This window comes from Nematolebias whitei, chromosome 5, assembly GCF_014905685.2.
Source record: "Nematolebias whitei isolate Nwh7 chromosome 5, NemWhi1, whole genome shotgun sequence".
NCBI classification, from domain to species: domain Eukaryota; kingdom Metazoa; phylum Chordata; class Actinopteri; order Cyprinodontiformes; family Rivulidae; genus Nematolebias; species Nematolebias whitei.
Window position 1 is genome coordinate 27139485 of NC_056502.1, and position 21548 is coordinate 27161032.

The 21548-nt window shown below is 38.1% G+C and overlaps 1 protein-coding gene across 1 annotated transcript in view; it reads right to left on the reverse strand.

The window, feature by feature from the left end:
- Nucleotides 1-1477: 1477 nt before the first annotated feature.
- Nucleotides 1478-21548, reverse strand: part of slc6a3 (solute carrier family 6 member 3) — a 36280-nt gene continuing 16209 nt past the window's right edge. Inside the window, exons 4-15 of the mRNA XM_037677263.1 lie at nt 18133-18349; nt 16115-16253; nt 15764-15898; nt 13688-13791; nt 10734-10858; nt 9071-9183; nt 8716-8844; nt 7684-7783; nt 4508-4608; nt 3473-3640; nt 3289-3360; nt 1478-1501 (exon numbers count right to left, since the gene is read on the reverse strand). Of these exons, the coding sequence (XP_037533191.1) occupies nt 1478-1501; nt 3289-3360; nt 3473-3640; nt 4508-4608; nt 7684-7783; nt 8716-8844; nt 9071-9183; nt 10734-10858; nt 13688-13791; nt 15764-15898; nt 16115-16253; nt 18133-18349 (1427 nt within the window). The remainder of the gene's footprint in view (nt 1502-3288; nt 3361-3472; nt 3641-4507; nt 4609-7683; nt 7784-8715; nt 8845-9070; nt 9184-10733; nt 10859-13687; nt 13792-15763; nt 15899-16114; nt 16254-18132; nt 18350-21548) is intronic.

The following is a 21548-nucleotide window of genomic DNA, read 5'->3' on the forward strand; positions in this document are numbered from 1 at the left end:
TTTGGAAAGAAAAGGCAGGTGAAGAAAATGGATGAATGGGTGGAGTTTTAACAAAGGATCTTTGTTCGCCCTGTCATATCAACAGCCTCTACACAATTTATTCCCCTTGCTCATTGTTGTTTAAAAGTCTGGTCATTAGCAGTGTTCAGCTGCTGTTGCTCTACATGACTGCAACGAGGACGGTAGCGGATACATACTAAGGTGCTCTGTGCGCAACAGTTTTAGATAGATGTTGGATTTTGATGCAGCATAGATGGACCTCAAGATTTCAGGAAAACAGTGGCTTCGATATAATTCTGAACCAGTAAACCCATCATTACACAAAGACAGGTCCCTGAGCAACCACAGCTCAGGCCACAATGACCTGGTGTAACAGCCATCAGCAGGCTACTGCAACACATTACAATCTTTCTTTATACATCAGAGGAAATGTATACCACAAATAAATCACAAGTTAACCCAACCGTGTTGCCAGCTACTGCTCATGTGGTTTTTAAATTATTTTCCTGACCTTTATGGGGCTCCACAGTTTTCTTATTTGAAAGTTTAATTTAGGTGTTAGTTCACTTCTTGGTTATGTAATAATAATGCAGTGTATCTTTATCAATTAAAGGGGCTGTGGAATATATAAATAATTGTATAATTGGAGTAATGCAGCATTTTTTTAATTGCCACAATGGAGGTTTGTGATAAACTTTGTTTTGGTGATTTTTATGTTGGCTAATGGAGAGCTCAAAAAAATGCAGTTTTGCAGAAATTACTGAAGTGTGATAACGTCATAACAGTCTTTAAAATAAAATGAAAAATGAATCAGAGCTGTAAGGACTGATTTAGCAACATTTATGTCAATTGTTACTTTTCAGTTAATTCAGTCAACTCTGCCTGATAAACACTGACACACAATACAGAAAAAAAAAGATGAAGCTGACCTTCTGTTTGAATTTTATCAGCAAGCAAGTAAGAAACAGGGGGTGGCATAGCACCTCAACGTCATGACGAGTTTGATTTTGTTGTTTTTGCTTTAACTTTGAGCCAAGTTGGACTTGACACAAAGTATATTAAACTGTTTTATGTTTGTTCACCTGCAGCTTTCATCATTTATTGACTTAAATGCAAGAAAATAAAAAAAAGCTTGGTGGTTTGGTTTAAAACTGATATAAGATGCGTTCAAGGACTTTTGCGTTTACGGAAAATTCAGACTACACAATAAATTTGATGTTTGACTGAATTTCATTTGTCAGCATGTGAAGAAGGGAAGCTTAATACATACACACAGTCAAAATAAAATACCACTGTCATTACTTTCTTTGTTTCATGGCACTTTTAAGCTTCACCTACCATAATTTTTTGTGATTTTTTTGTAATCATTTGAAATGGCCGTCTTCTTCTGAGCTCTTTAGACTTCTGTTGTTCATTCATTCATTCCCTCAGCAGACATTCTTTCTTTTCACCCTTTAAAAAGTTTTGTCTGTAGTTTTCAGATGACCAGCCAGTGATGAAGCTGTGAAACAAAAATGCAGGATACTCGTGAAGTAAATCATTTTACAAATCTAAAATTCTAAACACAAAGCGAAGTGCATGTAATGTGCATATCCTATAAATGCAAAAAGTGGAGGAAAACATCTTAATGTTTAAAAAAATATTGGCATAATACACAATTTTACTAATCTTGTCACGTATCTAGCACATTTTCTTATGAACATGCAGCTAAAGTGAAACAGGAAGTGACATCAGAGAGGAAAAAGGTTGAAAAAGGTTAACTTCATGCTCTTTGTTTATTAAAACAATCATATTTGAACCCTGACTCTTCTTTGTTTCTCTAATTAAATTACTCTAAATAATCTAAAGAAAGCTCAGATTCTTCTCTACTCATAGCCCTTGTGGCAATGCTCTGTTAACCTGCAAGTCTTCCTCTTTGACATCACTTCCTGTTACTGTGCACAACATTATTTCAACCACTGTTCATCTCAGCAGCATGTTTTTTTTTCCAATTTGTTAATAATTTTGTCTTTCCAAAAATGCATTAATATCTATTATAAAAAAAACTGATGTAACAGGCACTTCTGCTGATTTCTGCAGAAATGTGACAAACAAATAACATCTCACCTGTTGTAGATAGACAATTAACCTCAATTTGGAGAAGGAGAGTGTTACATTAACCAGATTGATCAGAGCTAGTCAGATAAGGGCGAGACAGAAATGGACTGCTGACATCTTGTAACCACTTCAGAATATAACATTTTGTAGCCCTTTGTCGGATTTTTGTGTTTGTGTTTTTTAATTTCTGTCATTTCGGTAATCCTTGTGTTTTCCCCTCCTTGTTGTGCAGCTCCCGTCGCACCTGTCTCCAATCCTAATCAAAACAATTATTTGTTTGCTCGAAATTATATTAAAGTGTGTATCAATCTAACATTTGCTTAATAAATGTACTTTAATGGTCAAATCAGCTGTATTTAAAAAATTGTTTGCTGCCTCGGTGCTCCATGAACACGCAGAGGAAGAGAAAAGGAAGGAGGAACGCAGCTCGTTTCTCCAAAAATTAACAAGAACTGCACCTAAACAATTATTTTTTTGCTAGAAATTATAACAAAGGTGTGTGTCAGTCTAACAACTTAATAAATGCACTTTAATGGTCAAATTAGCTGCATTTCACCAGAATGGTTCAGCTGGAAACTCTAAAATTGTCCCTAGGTGAGTGAGAGAGTGAATGGTTGTTTGTCTCGTTTGTCTCTATGTGTCCCTGTGATGGACTTGCGACCCGTCCAGGGTGTACCCCGCCCCTCGCACAGTGATTGCCGGACATGGGCACTGGCGACCCCCGTGACCCAAAATGGAAGAAGCGGGCAAAAGATAATGGATGGATGGATGGCCATGTTTTCCTATTACATGATACAACAGCCAACAGCATGCCATACCACAATTACTACTCTACTGCCATCAAGTGGCTGAAAGTGGTACTGCTCTTTTTTTTCCTAGTCAGAATGAATGAAAACGGTCATATCTCAGACAAAAAATTGTTTATAAATATGGGGGAAAAAAATCCATAAATATGCCTTTTCAGCCTATAAATTGCAGGGCATGTAAATTATGCAAAAACTGTGACTTATACAAAGAAACATACAGTATCTACAACAGATAAGATATTGAATGTTCATGACTCTTCTTCAGAATCAAACTTCAAAAGATTTGAACTACTGCTTTTAAAGAGATATAAAGAAGTAAACAAATATAAAGCATTTAGAGATGTAATAAGGTGTAGACACATATTAATGATTGAGGGCCACTTACAGTGAACTGCCGAACCTCCCCGTTTTCCACCAGATGATGCTCGGTCTCAGGGGTGATGGCATAAGCAATTCGCTGTTAAAGAAGAAAGATCAGAGCCTCTGCTCAAGCAGTAAACCTTCCAAATGACAAAACATGACCAAAGTTTTTTTTGTTTTTTTTTGTCCCAAACACAGTTTTGACTTACATTGCAAAACTTTCCAGGCAACGTGCAGAGTTTGTAGATGGCGTAGAGCGGCACCATGGTCATTGAGGACATGGCCAGACACCATCCCATCATGTTAGCCCATGGAGGAAACTTGTAGGAGCCATAGTTAGGAGGGTTGAAGGTGGCAAAGCTCACCACAACCATAAACTGAGGGAAATAAAGATATGCACCTCTGGTGAGTTTCTCAAATAAACCAAGGCCAGCCCAAGGCATAAGCAAACTAAGCAGCTGCTTAGGGTCCCGGGGCCACTAGGGGGCCCCCTAAGTGGAATTGAAAAAAAAAAAAAACATTTTTTTGGTAATGATTTCTATATGATTCTATTTAATATTTTCAGCTCAGCATTTTCCATTTGTTGCATACATTTACATAATTTTAAGAACTAATTATTCAACTTTAAATGCATTTTTTAAACCTTTTAGGTGGTTTCAAGTAATGTTTCATTTTCATTATTTAAGCATTTTCTTGATATTTAGTTTTTTATTTAATCAAATTTTGTCTGTTTTTGCAAAGTTTAATATATGTTTTATACATCTTAGTTATTTTATCTGTTTGTTGTTGATCTTGCAGTACAACTTATTTTGAACATTACTGTTGCAGTTCTTTGGAACCGAAGATAATAAACCAGATTACACTTTTACAGTAAAATACATTGCATACTGGTGTTTTTTTTGTTGTTTTTGTTTTGTTACTTTTATGATATACACACATAGAATTATGTAAACAGGGCTGTCAGAGTTGCAATGCGTTTATATTAGGTGAGTGAATGATCTGATCATTTGCAGTAATCCACCTTATTAGCAGAAATAGAGGGTCCCAAACTAAATTTTGCTTATGGTCCCATGGAGGCTTGGGCCGGCACTGAAATAAACATAGTAAAAACCACCAAGTGGCTCTAAAATGGGCTGTCCTTTGGTTGCCAACAGTGCAAGGCATTTGTACATTAGAATAAACATACAGATTCCCCACCATGGATACTTTGATATATTTCCATGTTCAGGGTTTGTGGAACTCACCAGGAGGAAGCAGGGGCTGACAAACTTCCAGCACAGCCTCCAGTATCGGCCTGGCCGATGGCCAATCATCTCCTTGATGTCATCACTGAATCGATCCACTCCTAAAGCATAGAAATCTCTGTCATACCTTCATGGCATCAGGAAGAGCAGGGGTCAAAGGTGTGTGAAAAAGTTTTAAACCAACTTCTCAACATTTAGTTTCAAAGCAGTCAGACCTTCTTGTAACCTAAGAAAGTGGTCCTAGTTCTTCAGACTCTCTGGACGTATTTCAAAAATTGTCTAGGTTTATTATATTAATATTGGCTGCTTTATCAAACACTTTCTATTCAGTCCTTGTACATGAGCCTATTGTGCACTGTGTGCTTCTATGAAAATGACAAAAGTGGAGAACAAAAGTTTCAGGCCTAAATTAACAATCTTCAGTAGATGTACAGTATCTTGAAGTTATGACCAGAAAGTGTGAAAAAATAGTTATTTTAAAGGTTTCACTGATAAATTCAACTCAAAGAAAAACAGGGAATTGTATCTTTGTAACAATGTTTACAAAGAGCCCATTTACATTTGGCCTTACGCTGCGCATAAACACAATAACGGTTAATTCTTTGAATTTTGTTTTTCCTGAATGATTGACAGATCAGAGTTAATTGGCTTAACAAAAAAAACAAAAAAATCAACTGAACATGATCAGGTAGAGGACAAAAAGTCATTAAAACTAAAGGTTTTTAAAAACCTTCATTGAATCTGAATAACTTTTGATCAAGACCACTTTAGTCCACTCGACTTTTCCACAGTAACACAGTAATTAAAGTAGCAAATCTCAGTTTCAGATAAATCAGTGATTTTATAGAGCTAAGTGTAATAGCTGCTGCTCTAATCTTGCTTCTAAATGATTGAACAGTTACCGTATTTAATTTTTTTATTTGTACAGTTCTTAAAATACCTTTATGTCCAAAAGACATTAGTTTGACAAGCAAGGAACTAGCTAAACTAAATGTACTGAAGCGGCGGACACAGAACAGAAGACTGCAGCAGCCAGGGGTCAATGGTTCTTGTCAGCACTCATAAAGACAGTGGGAAAAAAGCCTGCTGAGGCCTCAGGCTTGATTTATCTGACTTGCCAAGGTCAGGACCCACCAAAGTGGGGCAATATGTTGACCCCTTCGCCTGGAGCCATCTTAGAATGCACTCCTATATTCAACTCTCCACAGTCAGGTTAAAGAGACATAAAAAAAGTCCTTCCAGACCTTTAGTTCTTTATTTTCCACCTTGAGAACTAAAATATTTCTTCCATGTTGTCCCCAGAAGACACTAAAATATAATCAACTAGAGAAATTACATCTCCTGCGAAAAGGCAGTGGAAATGCTTATTGCTGAAGAAGTTGCAGAAAAACAGCTGAAATTAGCTAAAAAAACCTTGCTGAATTGGAGCTAAAAAGGAATTACAAGCATAAATTAGTAGAAGAAGGAAGAAAGAACAATATTTGCTGAATTATGTTTAAATAAGCAGAAATGAGTACAACAATTAGGAAATAAGCTAAAAAAGTTTAAATTAGCAAAAAACAGATGAAAAGTAGCTGAAAATGCAGAAAAAACATTTAAACAACCAAAAAGAAGTGGAAAGAGCTGAAATTATTTGAAAAATAAAGTGAAATTAGCTGAAAAAGCTAAAATTTGCATAAAAAGCAGTTAAATAGCTGAAGGTAGCTGAAATAGCAGAAAATGCTGAAACTAACAGAAATTAAAAAAGAAGCTGAAATTAGCATAACAATCCCGGCATTAGCAGAAAGCTAATTAGGCTGAAAGGAGCAAAGATTACCACAAAAAACTTGCATTTATCTGAAAACAGCGGAAATTAATTAAAATGCTAAAAAGGTAGCTAAAAATGTATAAAAAGCTTACGTTAGCAGACAAAACAGAAATAATATGCAGCATTTGCTCAATTAGGCTGAAAGAAGCAGGAATGATAAAAAAAATGTGGAAATTATATGAAAAAAAAGAAATGAACAAAAAACAGCTGAAAAGCAGCTAAAGGGGCAGAAATAAGCTTAATTTACCAGAAGGAAGTGGAGAGAGCACGTTACGTGAATTAGGCTGCAAAAAAATTGAAATGAGTGCAAAAAATGTGGAATTAGCTGAAAAAGCTAAAATGAGCATAAAACATTTAAACAGTAGATGAAATAGTAGAAAAGGCCAAAACTACCATAAATAAGCCGAAAGAAGCATAACAAGCTAAAAATAGCAGAATGATGTTAGAAGAAGCTCAAAACTGTTGTAGTTAGTAGAAATAATCTAAAAGGAGCACAAAACAACTGAAAAAAACAGCTGAAAGTAGCTGAAAGTAGCAGAAAAATAGCTAAAATTTGCACAAGGAAGCTGAAAGAAGCTGAACCAGAACAAAATGTAAAAGGAGCAGTAAAAGGTTGTAAACACATCTAAAGATTTGTGTAAAATGAACTCAGTTCATTTTCTATGGGAAAAAAGCTGCAGAAAAGGCTAAATAGTTCTTAAAGCTAAAGATGCACCCCAAACGTCATATCGCCTTCTCCTGAACGAGCTGAACGTTTTGATATATGAATTGTTGAAATTGCACAAAAACTGTGGAACATGGAGGATGCCAAAAAATGTACGGAAGAAAAATGGATCACAATAGTGTGAATGCTTCATAAATATTCACACAAATATAGTCAATAAATTGTGTACTTTATGTAACAAAATTTGATCCATTGTTTTAACAAAAAGTGTCACATATACTAAAACCTGACTCTTGAAGGGAACTGGTCAATCAAACCACAACTCTGTCCGTCTATTTGTCTCCTGAATGGGACAAACTGAAGTTGTTCTCCAGCTGTAACTTCTCCCTGTTTGTTGATACACTGCTGAGTGGGCACAAAGGTTTCAAAGGATCAACTATTTTCACCATTTGTTCATTTGATGAGCTCCACATCACCAGTAGCCCAAATATCCCTGCACTGGCAGGCAGAGGCTGAAGAGGCCAGCGCTATTACTGACAATGTGCCTTCAAGCTGCAGGATTTTTATTTCTAATCAAAGTTTGTTGTATTGCAGCACAGAACGCCAGGACCAGCAGATGTCTCATCATACACTTAATAAAGCATCAGCTTTGCTGGCCATGGAAAAGGAATAAATCAGTGTTTTTCTCTGCTCCGTCTCTCTCACCGTAGAACCATGCGATGCCGATGGCTTCAATAAGCACTCCAAAGAGAATCGATGTTCCTGCTGCAAAGTGATCCAGCAGCGTGAACACATACATCCCGCCCTGAAAGTGCACAAACATGTCAATCTTTGACAGTTGTACCATGCAAAATACATTTAAAATTACTTTTAAGTGTACTGTATTTTCCGGCGTATAAGTCTAACCTTTTTGCATAAATTTGCAAGTTCTGCGACTTTCACACCGAAGCGACTCATATACTTTTTTCCCTCCATATTTATAATCCAATTTTTGGCTGAGATCTGATGATTTCATTCATTCTGACATGAAAAATATTAAACATTACCATTTGCAGCCGCTAGCGGGCCCTCAAACGTTATGGCAAGCCAAGTGTCTCATTTATAGGTAAAAGGGGCTATTAATGAGACACTTGGCTTGCCATACAACCACCTTCGTCTCGCTCCGGAACTCCTGGATCGAATGTCAAATCAGCTGCATTTCGCCGCGTTGCCCAGGCAAAATGCAGCTGATTTGACGATTAAAGTGCATTTATTAAGGAAAAGTTTGACTGGGAAACACCTTGTTATAATTTCAAGCAAATAAATAACTGTTTTTTAGTGTTAATCTTGTTGAATTCTTGTTAAAGTCCTCCCATGCATGCTCCTGCAGCCACCATTTTGGCAGCCAATCGATTTTTGGAACAAAACCAGCCCACGTTTCCAGGTGTTCAGCGGTGACGCATAACAAACACGACGCGTCAGTGGTGATGCATAATAATTATTTATGGTTTTTGTCACCATGTTAGACATTTTTGAACTGATGCAACTTATACACCGGAGTGACTTGTACTGCGGAAAATATGGTAAATTAATTCAGATTATGACTTGGATTGCATCTTTTCATTTCTGTCATTGTTTCTAAGAGGGAGAGTGGATTTTTATCAGGATTGCACAGATTTATTTGAGGTCCCTGCTAAAAGATGCATATTTATCATTAATATGTCATGCAAGAGACTCCCCAGGATAAAGACGACTTACATTTGTGACACAGAAGAGGGATATGAGGAACGTGGAAACAACAATGAAGAGCGTGAACAGCTCTCTGTGCTTGTGAAGGAATTTAAACTCGTCGATTAGACCTGTGATCACCGACTCCATACCACCCATCTAAGACAGGAAACAGGAGAGTCAGAGTCTAACAGCAGAGGTTTGCACGATTCCTACACAGAGGCAAAAAGAAAAACAATATCTGACAGAAATGTCTTAGTTTTTTTTTTTTTTTTTTTGCACAATGACATCCATACTACCCAGAAACAGTGATCCACACCAGGGCAAAGTTTAAAACTAAAGCTAAACCAGTAGTTTAACAGTGAATGTGTTGGTTTGTACTCACGGCGCTGTCGATACCGAGTGTCAACAGCATGATGAAAAAAATGACAGCCCACACTGATGATCCAGGCAACGTTGCTATAGCTTCAGGATAAATGACGAACACCAGCCCGGCACCTGGAGAAGTCAAGAAAATGAAACAGCGATTATACTGCAGCTTTCTGGATGGACTGGTCAACAAACAGAACAAAACAAAGAAACACGTTTAAGTTGTCTTTTTGATAACATGCATAAAGAACAGAACAGGTAATTCATCTCACAAAGACAAAAACAGTGCGAACAAGCAGTGTCCTCTGTCGCTGAGGGATTTCAATTGTGAATGTTTGAAAAAAAAAAAAAAAAAATTGTGAATGTTTGTAGTTTTTAAGAGGTTATGAAGTTTTTCTGGACTGGAATTGAACAGAGGATGTAAGTACATAAACCTTAATGGTTTTAGAAGATATCCCAGTGGGTAGGAGTTACAGTGTGGAGAAGAACAGGGGAGGTTTTTTATTTTTCTTGCCTGAGGCAGCGCAGAGTGACAGGTCCTGAGAGTGTAGGAAACAACTTTATCCACGACCAGGCACAATGGAGGAGCCAGGGGGTGGCCAATGGTGGCTTTGGCCCCCATAGATTAATCTTAGACTACCCCAATAATTTGAGTAAAATTTACTTTTAAGCAATACAAATAGTAGAAATTGCCGTTTCCTCAAATGATAGCAGTCGCCAGTTTACACATATACAGTAGTCCCTTGTTTATTGCCAGGGATCCATACCCTGAAAACCCACGATAAGTGAAAAATCGCAAAGTAGGAATAGTAGTACAAGTAATAAGTAGTAGTTTATTTTATTATTTTATAAAAAGGCGTTTTAAACCCTTCCCACACTCTTGCAATATTCTAAACAATGTTTCTAAACTCTAAACGCTCTAAAAGAGCACAGAATGTCGTGATTTCAGCTCCCTGCTTCCTCTGCTCTTTGCCACCTGCAAGTGTTCTTGGCCACACCCACTTCTCCACTCTGCACGGTGAACAGCTGATCAGCTGCACTAGGACATTTATCCTTCAGCTCTGGGCTGGGCCAATGTGGAACAGGTGTTAAAAATTTGTAAATAATTTATTTTAAATACAAATTCCATGCTGGTCATGCGGCTCATCCATCAATCAGACAACTGTGTTATGTCCAATCTTATTTTGAAAAACCGCGATAGAGCAAATCCATGATAAACAAACAGTGAAGTAGCGAGGGACTACTGTACTGTATATGATGATGGCCATCTTGGATTTTGACCTGGCAACCCCATTTTTTAAAGGAACTTTTCTAATGCCTAGGTGCAGCCACACACAAAAATGAAAGTTTGTACTTTACTTCACTTATTTTTTAGATTATTGTGCTCAAAACATGCATGGATAGATGGGCGAACAGATGGGGGGGTTATTCCAATTCCCCCATTTTGCTCAATGACAGGGGACAGTAATACATAATACTTAAAAAGTGCAAGTTATATTGTGTATTTCCACCACTGTTGTTGTATATTATTGTATTTTGCATTTGTTTGGAAATTCATTTTTCAGATACCCTGTGACCAGACATGTACGGGGATGTATTATGTATTACCACCAATACAAATGATATCTGATGTGTTTAATAAAAATAAATCATGGATATGTTGAACTTTTGTAATTTACCATCTCGAGCAACTTTATCCAGAGCCACGTTGTGTTTGTGGGACATGTACCCAAGGAAGGAAAAGACCACGAAGCCAGAGAAGAAACTGGTTAAAGAGTTGATGGAGCTGGTTATGATGGCGTCTCTGGACAAAATAAAACAGACAAAAAACTAAGTAAATAAATCAGATATTCATTTTATTTAATTGTGTCTCATGGTAGAGTTGGAAAAAAACATGGGATTCACTAATTATTATGCTCCCGAGCTAACGATAATTAGCAATACAAGTTGATCAAATCATTCCAGCATTTTTTAATGTTTAACCACTACAGCAACATGTTTACTGATAAAAGCTACATGTGGGGGCCTGATTTAATGAGAAACTGATAGAAGTGAGTACCAGCAAGTTATCAATGCAGATGTTGTCCCTTTTTAAATGCAAGACAGCCATGTAGTATTTTTAAGGATGGATTTGGTGAAAAAACTTGGACTTTTCAGGTCAAAATTCCAACTTCTCGGGATGATGCAGTTCATTTTTGTGGCTGTGGCTGAGTGGTTAGAGCAGTTGTCCTCCACTGCGAGAGTTGGGGGTTCGAATCCACCAGCAGTCACATGCCGTAGTGTCCCTGGGCAAGACACTGAACCCCTTCATTGCCTCTGATGTGTGTCCCATTGGTGTATGGATGTGATCTAAAGCTCTGATTAGTCTCTTTAGAATGATTTGTTCAATTAGCTTTGTAGAGATGTAGAGTGCTGTATGAATGGGTAAGTGAGGACACAGATTGTAGTGTAAAGCGCTTAGAGTATATTGATCAGATAGAAAGGCACTATATGTACAGTCCATTTATACAGTCCATTTTGTGACTTGACTTCAGAAGTTTGAAGCTCCATCCAAACTACTCTAGATAAAAAACAAATAAATAAATAAACAATTCTGCTTTGTTTGCCTGTCCTGTCCTCACACAAGTAAAGCTTTTGAATTTAAAGAAATTGACATGAATATCCAGTTTCCAAAGTGACTTTTGAAAATAGTTTATGGAGTCTGCTTTTTATTTCAATGACTTCTTCTTCTTCTTTCGGCTTTTCCCTCTTCAGGGGTCACCACAGCGAGTCCTCCTCCTCCATCTCACTGTGTCCTCACTCCAACTACCTCCATGTCCTCTCTAACTGCATCCATATATCTCCTCTTTGTCTTTTTCCTCGCAGCTGCATTTCTAACATCCTTCTACCAATAAACCCACTGTCCTCCTCTAGTCTGGACATGTTGAAACCATCTCAGTCTGGACTCTAACTTTATCTCCCAGTTCTTCAATGTGTGCTGTACCTCTGATGATCTCATTTATAATCTTATCCATTCTTGTCACTCCTAAGGAGAACCTGAACATCTTCAACATCTGCTGACGTAGCTCTACAGAGCTTCATTGATTTACACAAAGCGAGGTCAGTGAACAAGGCCAGGCTGATTCTGGCAGATCCTGATCATCCACTCCATGGTGAGTTCAGGTTGCTTCCTTCTGGACGCAGGTATCTACAGTCCAGATGTAGAAACAACAGACTGAAAAACTCATTAATCCCTGTAGCAGTCAGGCTTCTCAACGAACAATAATGATTTCTGTTATTTTAACATCTCAATGTATTGTCTAGTATGGATGTTCTGTGTGCTACTGACTGAGAAACAAATTGCCCCTTGGGGATAATAAAGATTCTTGAACTTGAACTCATTTTTGCTATTCCAGTTCTTTCTCCTGACTTTTTGTCAATGTCACTGTTTCCAGATCATACAACATAGCTGGTCTCACCACAGTTTTGTAAACTTTTCCTTTGACCTTTACTGACACTCTTTAATCACAAATCACTCCTGAAACTTTTCTCACTTCATTTCACTCCAGGATGGAGTGAAATGAAGTGAGAAAAGTTTCAACTTTTCAACTTTCAATTTTTGTTTCAATGTCTGATTAGTTTTATTCAATTTATTTTTGTTTAGCTTGTTCTTACCTTCATTGTGAAGCTCTTTGGTCAACGTTGGTTTTATTCATTTTTATTAAACATGAATAAAACTAACGCGTGAACTTTTGTTTGGCTTCTCAGAAGCAATGGCGTAGCAGCCATGTGTACATGACAACTGTCACTTCTTAAACTATCAAATGAGGAGCTTTGTTCTGAGTTTGTCTCACTTTACCCTTATATTATTTTGTTGCTGTCAGACTTTGATCTTGTGCTGAAATGGTTAAAAACTGAGAAAAAGAATTGCTAAAGGTGCAGAAAAAAGGCATTTAAGGAGAAGTTTTAGCCAAGCAAAGCATTTACTTTCTTAATACTTTCATGTTTTTCAAGTAAATTCTCACCTCCTAGTGGCACAGTGGGTATTCATGTGTTACTGTTAAAAATTTGAGTAGAAAAAGTGAATAAAACTGAGCAACACAATATCTGTCCACAAAGTATTCATAGTGTGCAGTATTTTCTTGTAAGAAATGTATTGCGTTTGTAAGACTCTTCCCTTTTACATGAGTCTTTTTGTTTTTATTCATTTTCAGATCTTGTTGTCAATGTAATGTGTGACAGATATTATTGTTGAAACCTAATAAAGTAAATAGTTTGAATTTGGCAATCCTTTCTTAAAGTGTGTTAAAAGGGAGCACATGTTTCTCGTGCAGACTCGTGAGCTTTTTGTGCTGATCTACAAATGGCTACGTCAATGAAAAGTCTTTGAGGTGGACTGGGTTATTTTTTTACAAACATGAAAAAATGAGATATTCTTTCTTTTGTGTGGACTTTTCAAAGCGTGCAGCAGTGTCGATCAGCGTTACAGCCTGCCGTCACACAGCTTGCTGTGAAAGACGTCGCTGCTTTAGAGGAGCTTCAAAGGTTATTCTGATTCACCTGCTGGGGCGGCGCCATGCTTCCACTGCAGGAAAGTTCTCCCCCTCCTCCTGCCCTGATGAACCCCCACCCGCCTCGCCCCCTGTGCATCTACCTGTAACAGTTGTTGCTGAATTTGTTGTAGCTGGAAAATGCAATTAGCACACCAAACCCCACTCCCAGAGAGAAACAGATCTGCGTCGCGGCCTCGATCCAAACCTGCGGAGCGACAGAACGAGCACACTTGTGAGAAGCGGCGAACAAAAGGCACAGGAGAGGGAAAAAACGCCGTTATTAGAGATAATTGCAGGAAACTCATTCAACAGCAGTAGATGAAAGACCCATGTGAATACTGGGGGGTAATTTTGCAAATTACTGCTCCATGCATCTATTTAATCTAATTTCCCAACAGCTCCCATGCTGCCGTCGGTGTCTCCATCTTGCTCTCTCACTGACTGGATTTCTTCATATTGTTTATTGACCTCCCATAACACCAGCTGTTAGATAAAAAGGTCTGATAAAGAGAAAAAGTATAAACAAGTTGCTTATTTTTTAGTACCTTCATCTTTGTTCCATTATCTAACATCGACGGTCAATGTTTTTTATTTGATCAACAAAATACACCGAGCAGAGACTAACTGCTCATATCTTAAAGGTGTAGTTCAGACTTTTTTGAAAAGGGAGGTTTTGCAAAATCATCTTATTGTAGATATGTAGCTGTTATGAAGGCCTCAGTTTGGAGGAACAAAGTTTTATTCTGAAAAGGGTGACGAGCTGATGGCCAGTCAGAGTGCGGCAACATTTTTTATTTATTTATTTATTTAAACAGACATCTCATTCACAAGAGAGATGAGGTCACAGTAACATCACAGTGGACTGCTGCGCTAAAACACGTCCCGTATCAAAAGTTTTGCGAGTGCATTTTAATAAATCTTTACAACACCGTGATGTTTGTATTCCAGTGATATTTCTGCTAAAACATATGTATGATAATCCTGTTTATCTGTTTATCCAAATGCAGGCCACACCTAAAATATTCTATATGTCGCGTTCACACAATAAATGCATTTTGGTGAGAAAAACAGAGGTTTTTAAAAACGTTAAGCATAATGCAAATTTAGATATTAATTTGTTTTGGACTCAAAAGATGAAACTTTTCAGAACTGATGACTCAGCAGCGTTGATTTAAACATGCCTGTTGTCATGATGCTTTGTGTGTGGAAAAAAACACACCGGAGTGTTTTTTGTTTAATAGATTGTCTTTATATCTCAATTCTGTTGCATATTAAAGGGTAAACAGAAGAAAAAAATAACTAAAATTGTTTCAGGAAAAGGCTTTAGCCAATTTGTCTCTCTGTATTTCGAAACATAATCAAGGTAGGCATTCGTGCCACCTCGTAGTACAGCATGGATAATTTATTTATTTATTTATTTTAGACGTGAACAGAACAAATAGATAAACAGAAGAAGAAAAAAAAAAACACTTGGAACAGTGTAGATGGGTCCTAAGGCATTTAAAATAACTATCTGCTACAGGTAAAATATTAATAGTTCATAAACTTCTACAAAATTTCACTTCAAGAGACCTGAACAATCATTTTAAGCAAAACGTTTGTGTAAATTTGCAGAAATAGCTTCATATTCATGTTTATTTTCTTTCAATATAACGTAAAAATATAAATTTGACATGGTGAATTCCAGTAGGTGCACATATCAAACCCAGGCAATGACCACCAATTTTTCATTCTTAAAAAAAAAAATTAATAAATAATCTGAAGAAAATGTTTTATCATTGCAACACTTTGGCATAATCATGACATTTATGTGAGATTATTGTAGTAAATGTGTCTGTAATGTGTGACTTTGAGCACTGTCACTCTGATTGTCAGCAGATTCCAAGTGATGCAGTGCTACAGTATTTTTCAGTCATCTGTCCACTTTTGCATAATTTTAGTCAACCATATACATCAAAAGGCACACACCAAGCTTTTTAAACCCTGTTTAACTGAGTCAAATGGAGGGCTTTTTACAAAGTTAAATGCTAGTGTGGGAATACCTCAAAATGTCAAAGTCTTGCTTTAAAAGTGGCTTTCTGCCACTGCTGTCATCCTCATGCAGAACCTCCCTCTTCTTCAGGACCCTCCACCCGTTTCCCCTCACATGCATCTCTGTCTCCTCTGGTGGCACTCACCTTGGCATCGCAGAGTCTCAGGAAGTCCACCGAGAGGTAGGCTTTAATGCCATCGATGGCTCCAGGCAGGGTGACCCCGCGAAGCAGCAGCACAGTCAGGACCACGTAGGGCATGGTGGCCGTGATCCACACGACCTGAAGGAGGCACACAACACACATCATGCTCAAAGTGTACATTTACTAAGAAAAAGGAAAACCCACAAACTTTTACACTCATGCAAGTAATACCAAAGAAGCAAAAGCTGCATTATTAAACAGTTCAAGTGATCCATGACTCTGACAGAGGACGGTAAAGCAGCCCGGGGTTTTCTTTGGGTACCAAACAATAACTCGTGCTGCTACATGTCCTACCTTCCCAGAGGTCTTGACACCCTTCCAGAGACTGAAGTAAAGCAGAATAATCACCACAGCCAAACAGGAAGTCAACTGCCAGCGCGGACGGCCCAGGTCATCAATACCATGACTGTCCTGAATATGAAGGACCCCTCGTCTGAGAAAAGAGAAGATTTGGTGAGTCACAGCCCCGAGTTGTCACGGCCATCCTGTTTCTAACAGATTGTGTTTTGCACCTCCTCAGGTCTCAATGGAAACACCCAGGTTTGGAAGCTCCTAAGAAACTGGAGTCTGTGAAAAGGTTTTGAACAGCAGTATGTTACCTGTTGAAGATAACTCTCTGAGTAACCTCGCTTTGAAGAAAAATAAGATGGGTGAACAGCTGGACCACAAAGAATCAGGATTAATGTGGATTGCTGGTTCATGTGAACATGACTTCATAAACCCTCAAATTATATTCTTGCAAAAAGTGCACCAGGCTGCACCAGAAGTGCTACATCTAGCTGCCGCCGCTCCTTTTGACTGCACATAAACATTGAAAATGATTGTATGTGCAAAGTGAAACAGAAAGTGGTTTCTACAACAGTATTTGTATTAACCACTAGGACTTTATTGACTGGAGAAATTTAACCCATTTAATTTTGGCCTCACTCAGACTAACCATTTGCTCATCAATCCCGTCAGAATCAAACTCCATCTCTCCAACCCTCCAACCCAACATTGCTCAATAAGCTACATACAACAGGGACAATATTAACTGTTCATAGCTTTTCCACAGAATATCATCTAAGAATGCACCTGTATCATGAAGGACCCCACTCACCCAGCACACACACTTTTTGTCCCGCTCCCCTCAGGCAGAAGGCTGAGGAGCATTAAGTGTAGAACCACCAGGCTGAGGAACAGCTTCTACCCTGAGGCTGTTAGACTCATGAATCTCTAACCAGGATAATCTATGTGAAAAACATCACTGTAATGCCACTTGATTGTTGATATGTGCTGCTGACTATCCATGATGCTGATCTCATGCTGCTGATTATTTCATGTTGCTGTGTTCATTCGTCCTCATCTTCTCACACAGACTCATGTTCGTGCTGCTGTTGTTTTGGCACATTGTTTTTGTACCATTAGTGCTTAGTGAATTCTTAGTTTAATGAATGTAGTATATTCTTATTTCATTTCTCGGATCTTACTACTGTTTTTATTTACAATTTGTACTTTGTATTTTTGATGGATGCAACTGGGACCCTGTGTACATAGTTTCATTCCACCTCATGTACCACATGTGATGTGAATAACAATAAAAATCATTGAATCCTTAAAGAAAATCTGAACTATCCCTTTAACATTAGATCCTTGCACAGGTTAGGATAGAAGACCTTTCAGAGCTGTAGCTCCAGTTCTCTGTGGAAAAGACATCCTTTTTCCATAAAAGTTGCCATTAAATGTACAACAATTTGTAATTTAAGTAACTAATTATTTAATTAAGTGGCCAACATCTGACCTTCAATTACCAAGCCAGATATTATGTTTAATATATATGAATCTGAATCCATATCTCAGATTTTCAAGGAATGCTTTTATGAAAACACTCACATAAAGTTCATACATAACTACTCGGGACAGTTTACAGCCACATGTAGAGCAGAGTTTGAGTTGTAGATGTGAAACTTTTCTTTGATTTTCTGTTTGTGGGTTTACATACAAAGAACCTGAAGCTAACTCATCTTTAGGCTGAAGCATATATATACAAAGTAAAACATAAAAATGTATTTCTATTAACTATAAAACTACACAAGTAGTCTGTTAAACAGATTGATGATGTAAAAATAATGATGATAAAGTACAAATGTAAATTTTATAACAGTGTTTGGGAGAACCAGCCTCAGAATTCATTACAAAAGTTAGAAATGCGTGATTATTGTCTTTTAAATGTAATGACTATTGTTATCTCTTTATTGAGAAGTGTGCACTGAGTGCAAAAGACACATACTAGAAGTAAAATATATAGAGCCATGGATATGGTGCAAACTTACTCAAAGTACTCCTGAGCAGGCGTGGCTTTGTAAATGTCGCTGACTGAGCCGTTCTCGACCCAGTCGGAGCAGTTGGGACTGTTCCAAGTGTTGTTGCAGTGGACCCACGGCAGCTCACTGGTGAACGACGAGAAGAGGTAGAAGAGTGCCCAGGAGATGATGACATTATAGTAGAAACCAACATAAAGGGAAATGAGTATGACTGTGAAACCCACACCTGTAGGGAGCACAAAGCAGACAAATTACTGACATTATTCCATCTGCACCTTTTCCTTTCACCTAATTTGTAGACAACATTTGATGCATACTTTTTTATCCTCCTCCATCCATCCATTTTCTGACGATTGTCCATGGTTGAAGGCTGGAGGCTGTCATGGCCCCGAGGGCTTGTTTGTTGCTGCTGTTTTATTCATTGTGTTGTTGTGTTTGTGTTTTACCATGTTTTCTTGTTTATGTTGTGGCATTCCTTGTGTCATGAGCCTATTTCCATCATTCCTTCATACTCAGTCAACTCTGCACAAATCATTCCTCCCTGTCTACCAGTATTTATACACCCTGTTCTCCTTAGGAGTGCAACAATACATTGATTTAAATCGATACATCGATTAAATGATTAATGATTAAATTATATTGTGGCAAAACTAAAACATCAATTCATATAATCATCTTTAAAATACGCTTTTATTTTGAAATTCTCAAGGCACGTCTGTGTCATCATTTCCGTGCGCGGCTGCGCTCTGCGGCCACCTCAGCAACATGGCAGACGAGGCAGAAAACACAGATAATGAAATTCAATCTCCTGCTGGATTTAAATCAACTCTGTGGAAATATTTTGGATCCCGACAGAAGGACGGCTCAACAGACAAAACTCATGTCGTATGCAACAGGTGCCAGTGTGAGTTAAAATACTCGGGAAACACAAAAAATGTGTCCGTTCACCAGAAGAAGAAACCCGGCATTGATAGCCATGTTATGTAAGCTCAATATCTATTTTTATTTCTTTATAACTGAAACGTAATCAGGACACTTTTAAGTTAACTGGTTTAAAAAATGCACTTAAACATGAGAAATGTGAGACTATACTGAACAGGTCATTTATTATTATTTTTTTTTCATTAATTAAGAAAAAATGTTTTTTTATTTTTTTATTTAAATGCCTGGTGCCTGTAATAACAGAAATAAAATGGTTAAATCATATTTGAAGTGTTTTTGTAAATGTATTTGTATGTAAATGAGATGGGCATTTGATATCGCAATATATCGATCGCAGACTTGTGAATCGAATAGAATCGAAATCGTATTGTGACAGACTTTGTGATATCGAGAAAAACCGTATCGTCATACAGACAAATCAATATAATATCGTATCGTGGTAAAGCTGGCGATTTACACCCTTAGTTCTCCTTCCCTCTCTAGTCCTGTTTGTTACTTGAATATTACCCTGGTCATCTACCTGTCTGTTCCGTGTACTCCGTTTAGTTTTGTTTTTAGCTTTTCTTTTTGTTATTATTATTATTATTATTATTATTGTATCCTGTTCTCTGTATCAGATCCTCCTTACTCATTACTTCCTGATGGAGAAAACAAGTCCAGGGTGAAGGCCAAGATATACTTTTCCCCAGCAACTCTTCAGCTTCTCCTCAGGCATTCCAAGGCATTTCCAAGCCAGGGAGGATACAAAATCCCTTCAGATAGGTCTGGATCTGTTTCAGGGACTCCCCCCAGTGCCTGTAAACCTCCAAAGGGAGGCACCCAGGAAGATGCTAATCAGACGACTGAAGCCCCCCTCAGCTGACCATTTTTGATGCAGAGGAGCAGCAGCTCTACTCGGAGCTCCTGCCTAACGAAGGGCAGCTCCTCATCTCTGAAGTTTAGCCCGGCCACCCGAAGAAGAAAGCTCATTTCATCTGCTTGGATGCAGGATCTCCTCTTTTCACAATGACCATAGGGTTGAATCATTGACAGACCAGTGAATCAAGAACATTAAATTGTGACTTGGTTCAATCTTTAACATTAACAAACACCCTCAATACTGCAAATAATACAATGCTCTCTCCATCCTCCCATCACTTATGTGCACTTTTGTTTTTCTGGTTTACAAAAGTGGAAAGTAAATTATTATTTTTTATCTTAAATATGGGATCTAATTATTTGACTTGATCACTTGCAGTTTTATAACACTCCCATTCAACTTTTAAAAACTTTATGCTCATGGATCTTTAATAATACACACTCAGCCAATATGTTCATTTGAAAGTAACTTGTTTTTTTTTTTTTCCACAGCATGGTGGATTAGTGGTTAGCACTGTTGCCTCACAGCAAAAAGGTCCTGGGTCCAATCCCCAGTTGGACCTGGGGTCTTTCGGTGTGGAGTTTGCATGTTCTCCTCATGTTTGTGTGGGTTTTCTCCAGTTTCCACCCACAGTCCAAAACATGCATGTTGTGACGCCTTCAGGATCAGGAGGACATTTCAAAAAAGATCTGAGACCTCAGTGGAATTTACCTGGTTAAATAAAAGTTATTAAATAAATAAGTTGATGTCCTCAAATGATTTAAATTATGTTGTTTTGATTTCTTAGATGTTGTCAGTCAGTGCTAACAGGTTCTTATTTAGAAACTTCAGCTTCAGATTTTACAGCCTAACAGAAAGCACACTATGTTCCCCAATGTGTGTGTGTGTGTGTAGTCATTGCCTGCGGTTTCACTGCACCAAAACAGCAAAATAACAAAGATAGCCTCTTCATGCTTTAATTATCGACACATCTACCCTTTCTATAAATGTGAAGCAGCTTCTTTTCTTCTGAGGCTGCCTTTAATTGTTAACTTTTGCCAAGATGTGTGACCACAACGGTGCACATTGATATCTTTGTAATGTGGATGTGATATTTGTCCAGTGAGCGGTGCCTCTTAGCAGCACCACATGTGGCCATGCTATCTCTCCACCTCCACTCGTCTTGGTGCTTTTCTTAAAATGCATTGATCCTGAGAGGAAACCAGCCTGTTGATCAGAATAATTACTGTCAATACGGCCATGTGTACGTGCATCGGAATAATTACTGTTATCCTCCTGTTGAGAGGCAGAGAGAGAGTGAAGCGTGTGATTAGAGCGTCAACATCCTCAATGTGGTCTCTGATAGACACAGCACATGTTCCTGCACAGGAGGCACATGGTCTACGACAGAGAGACACACAGACACACAGACACACAGACAGACAAACAGACAGACACACAGACAGACAGACAGACAGATACACAGACAGACACAAAGACAGACACACAGACAGACACACCGACAGACAGACTCACAGACAGATACACAGAAAGAAAGAAAGACACACGGACAGAAAGACAGACACTCGGACAGACAGACACACACAGACAGACACACAGACAGACAGATAGACACAGACACACA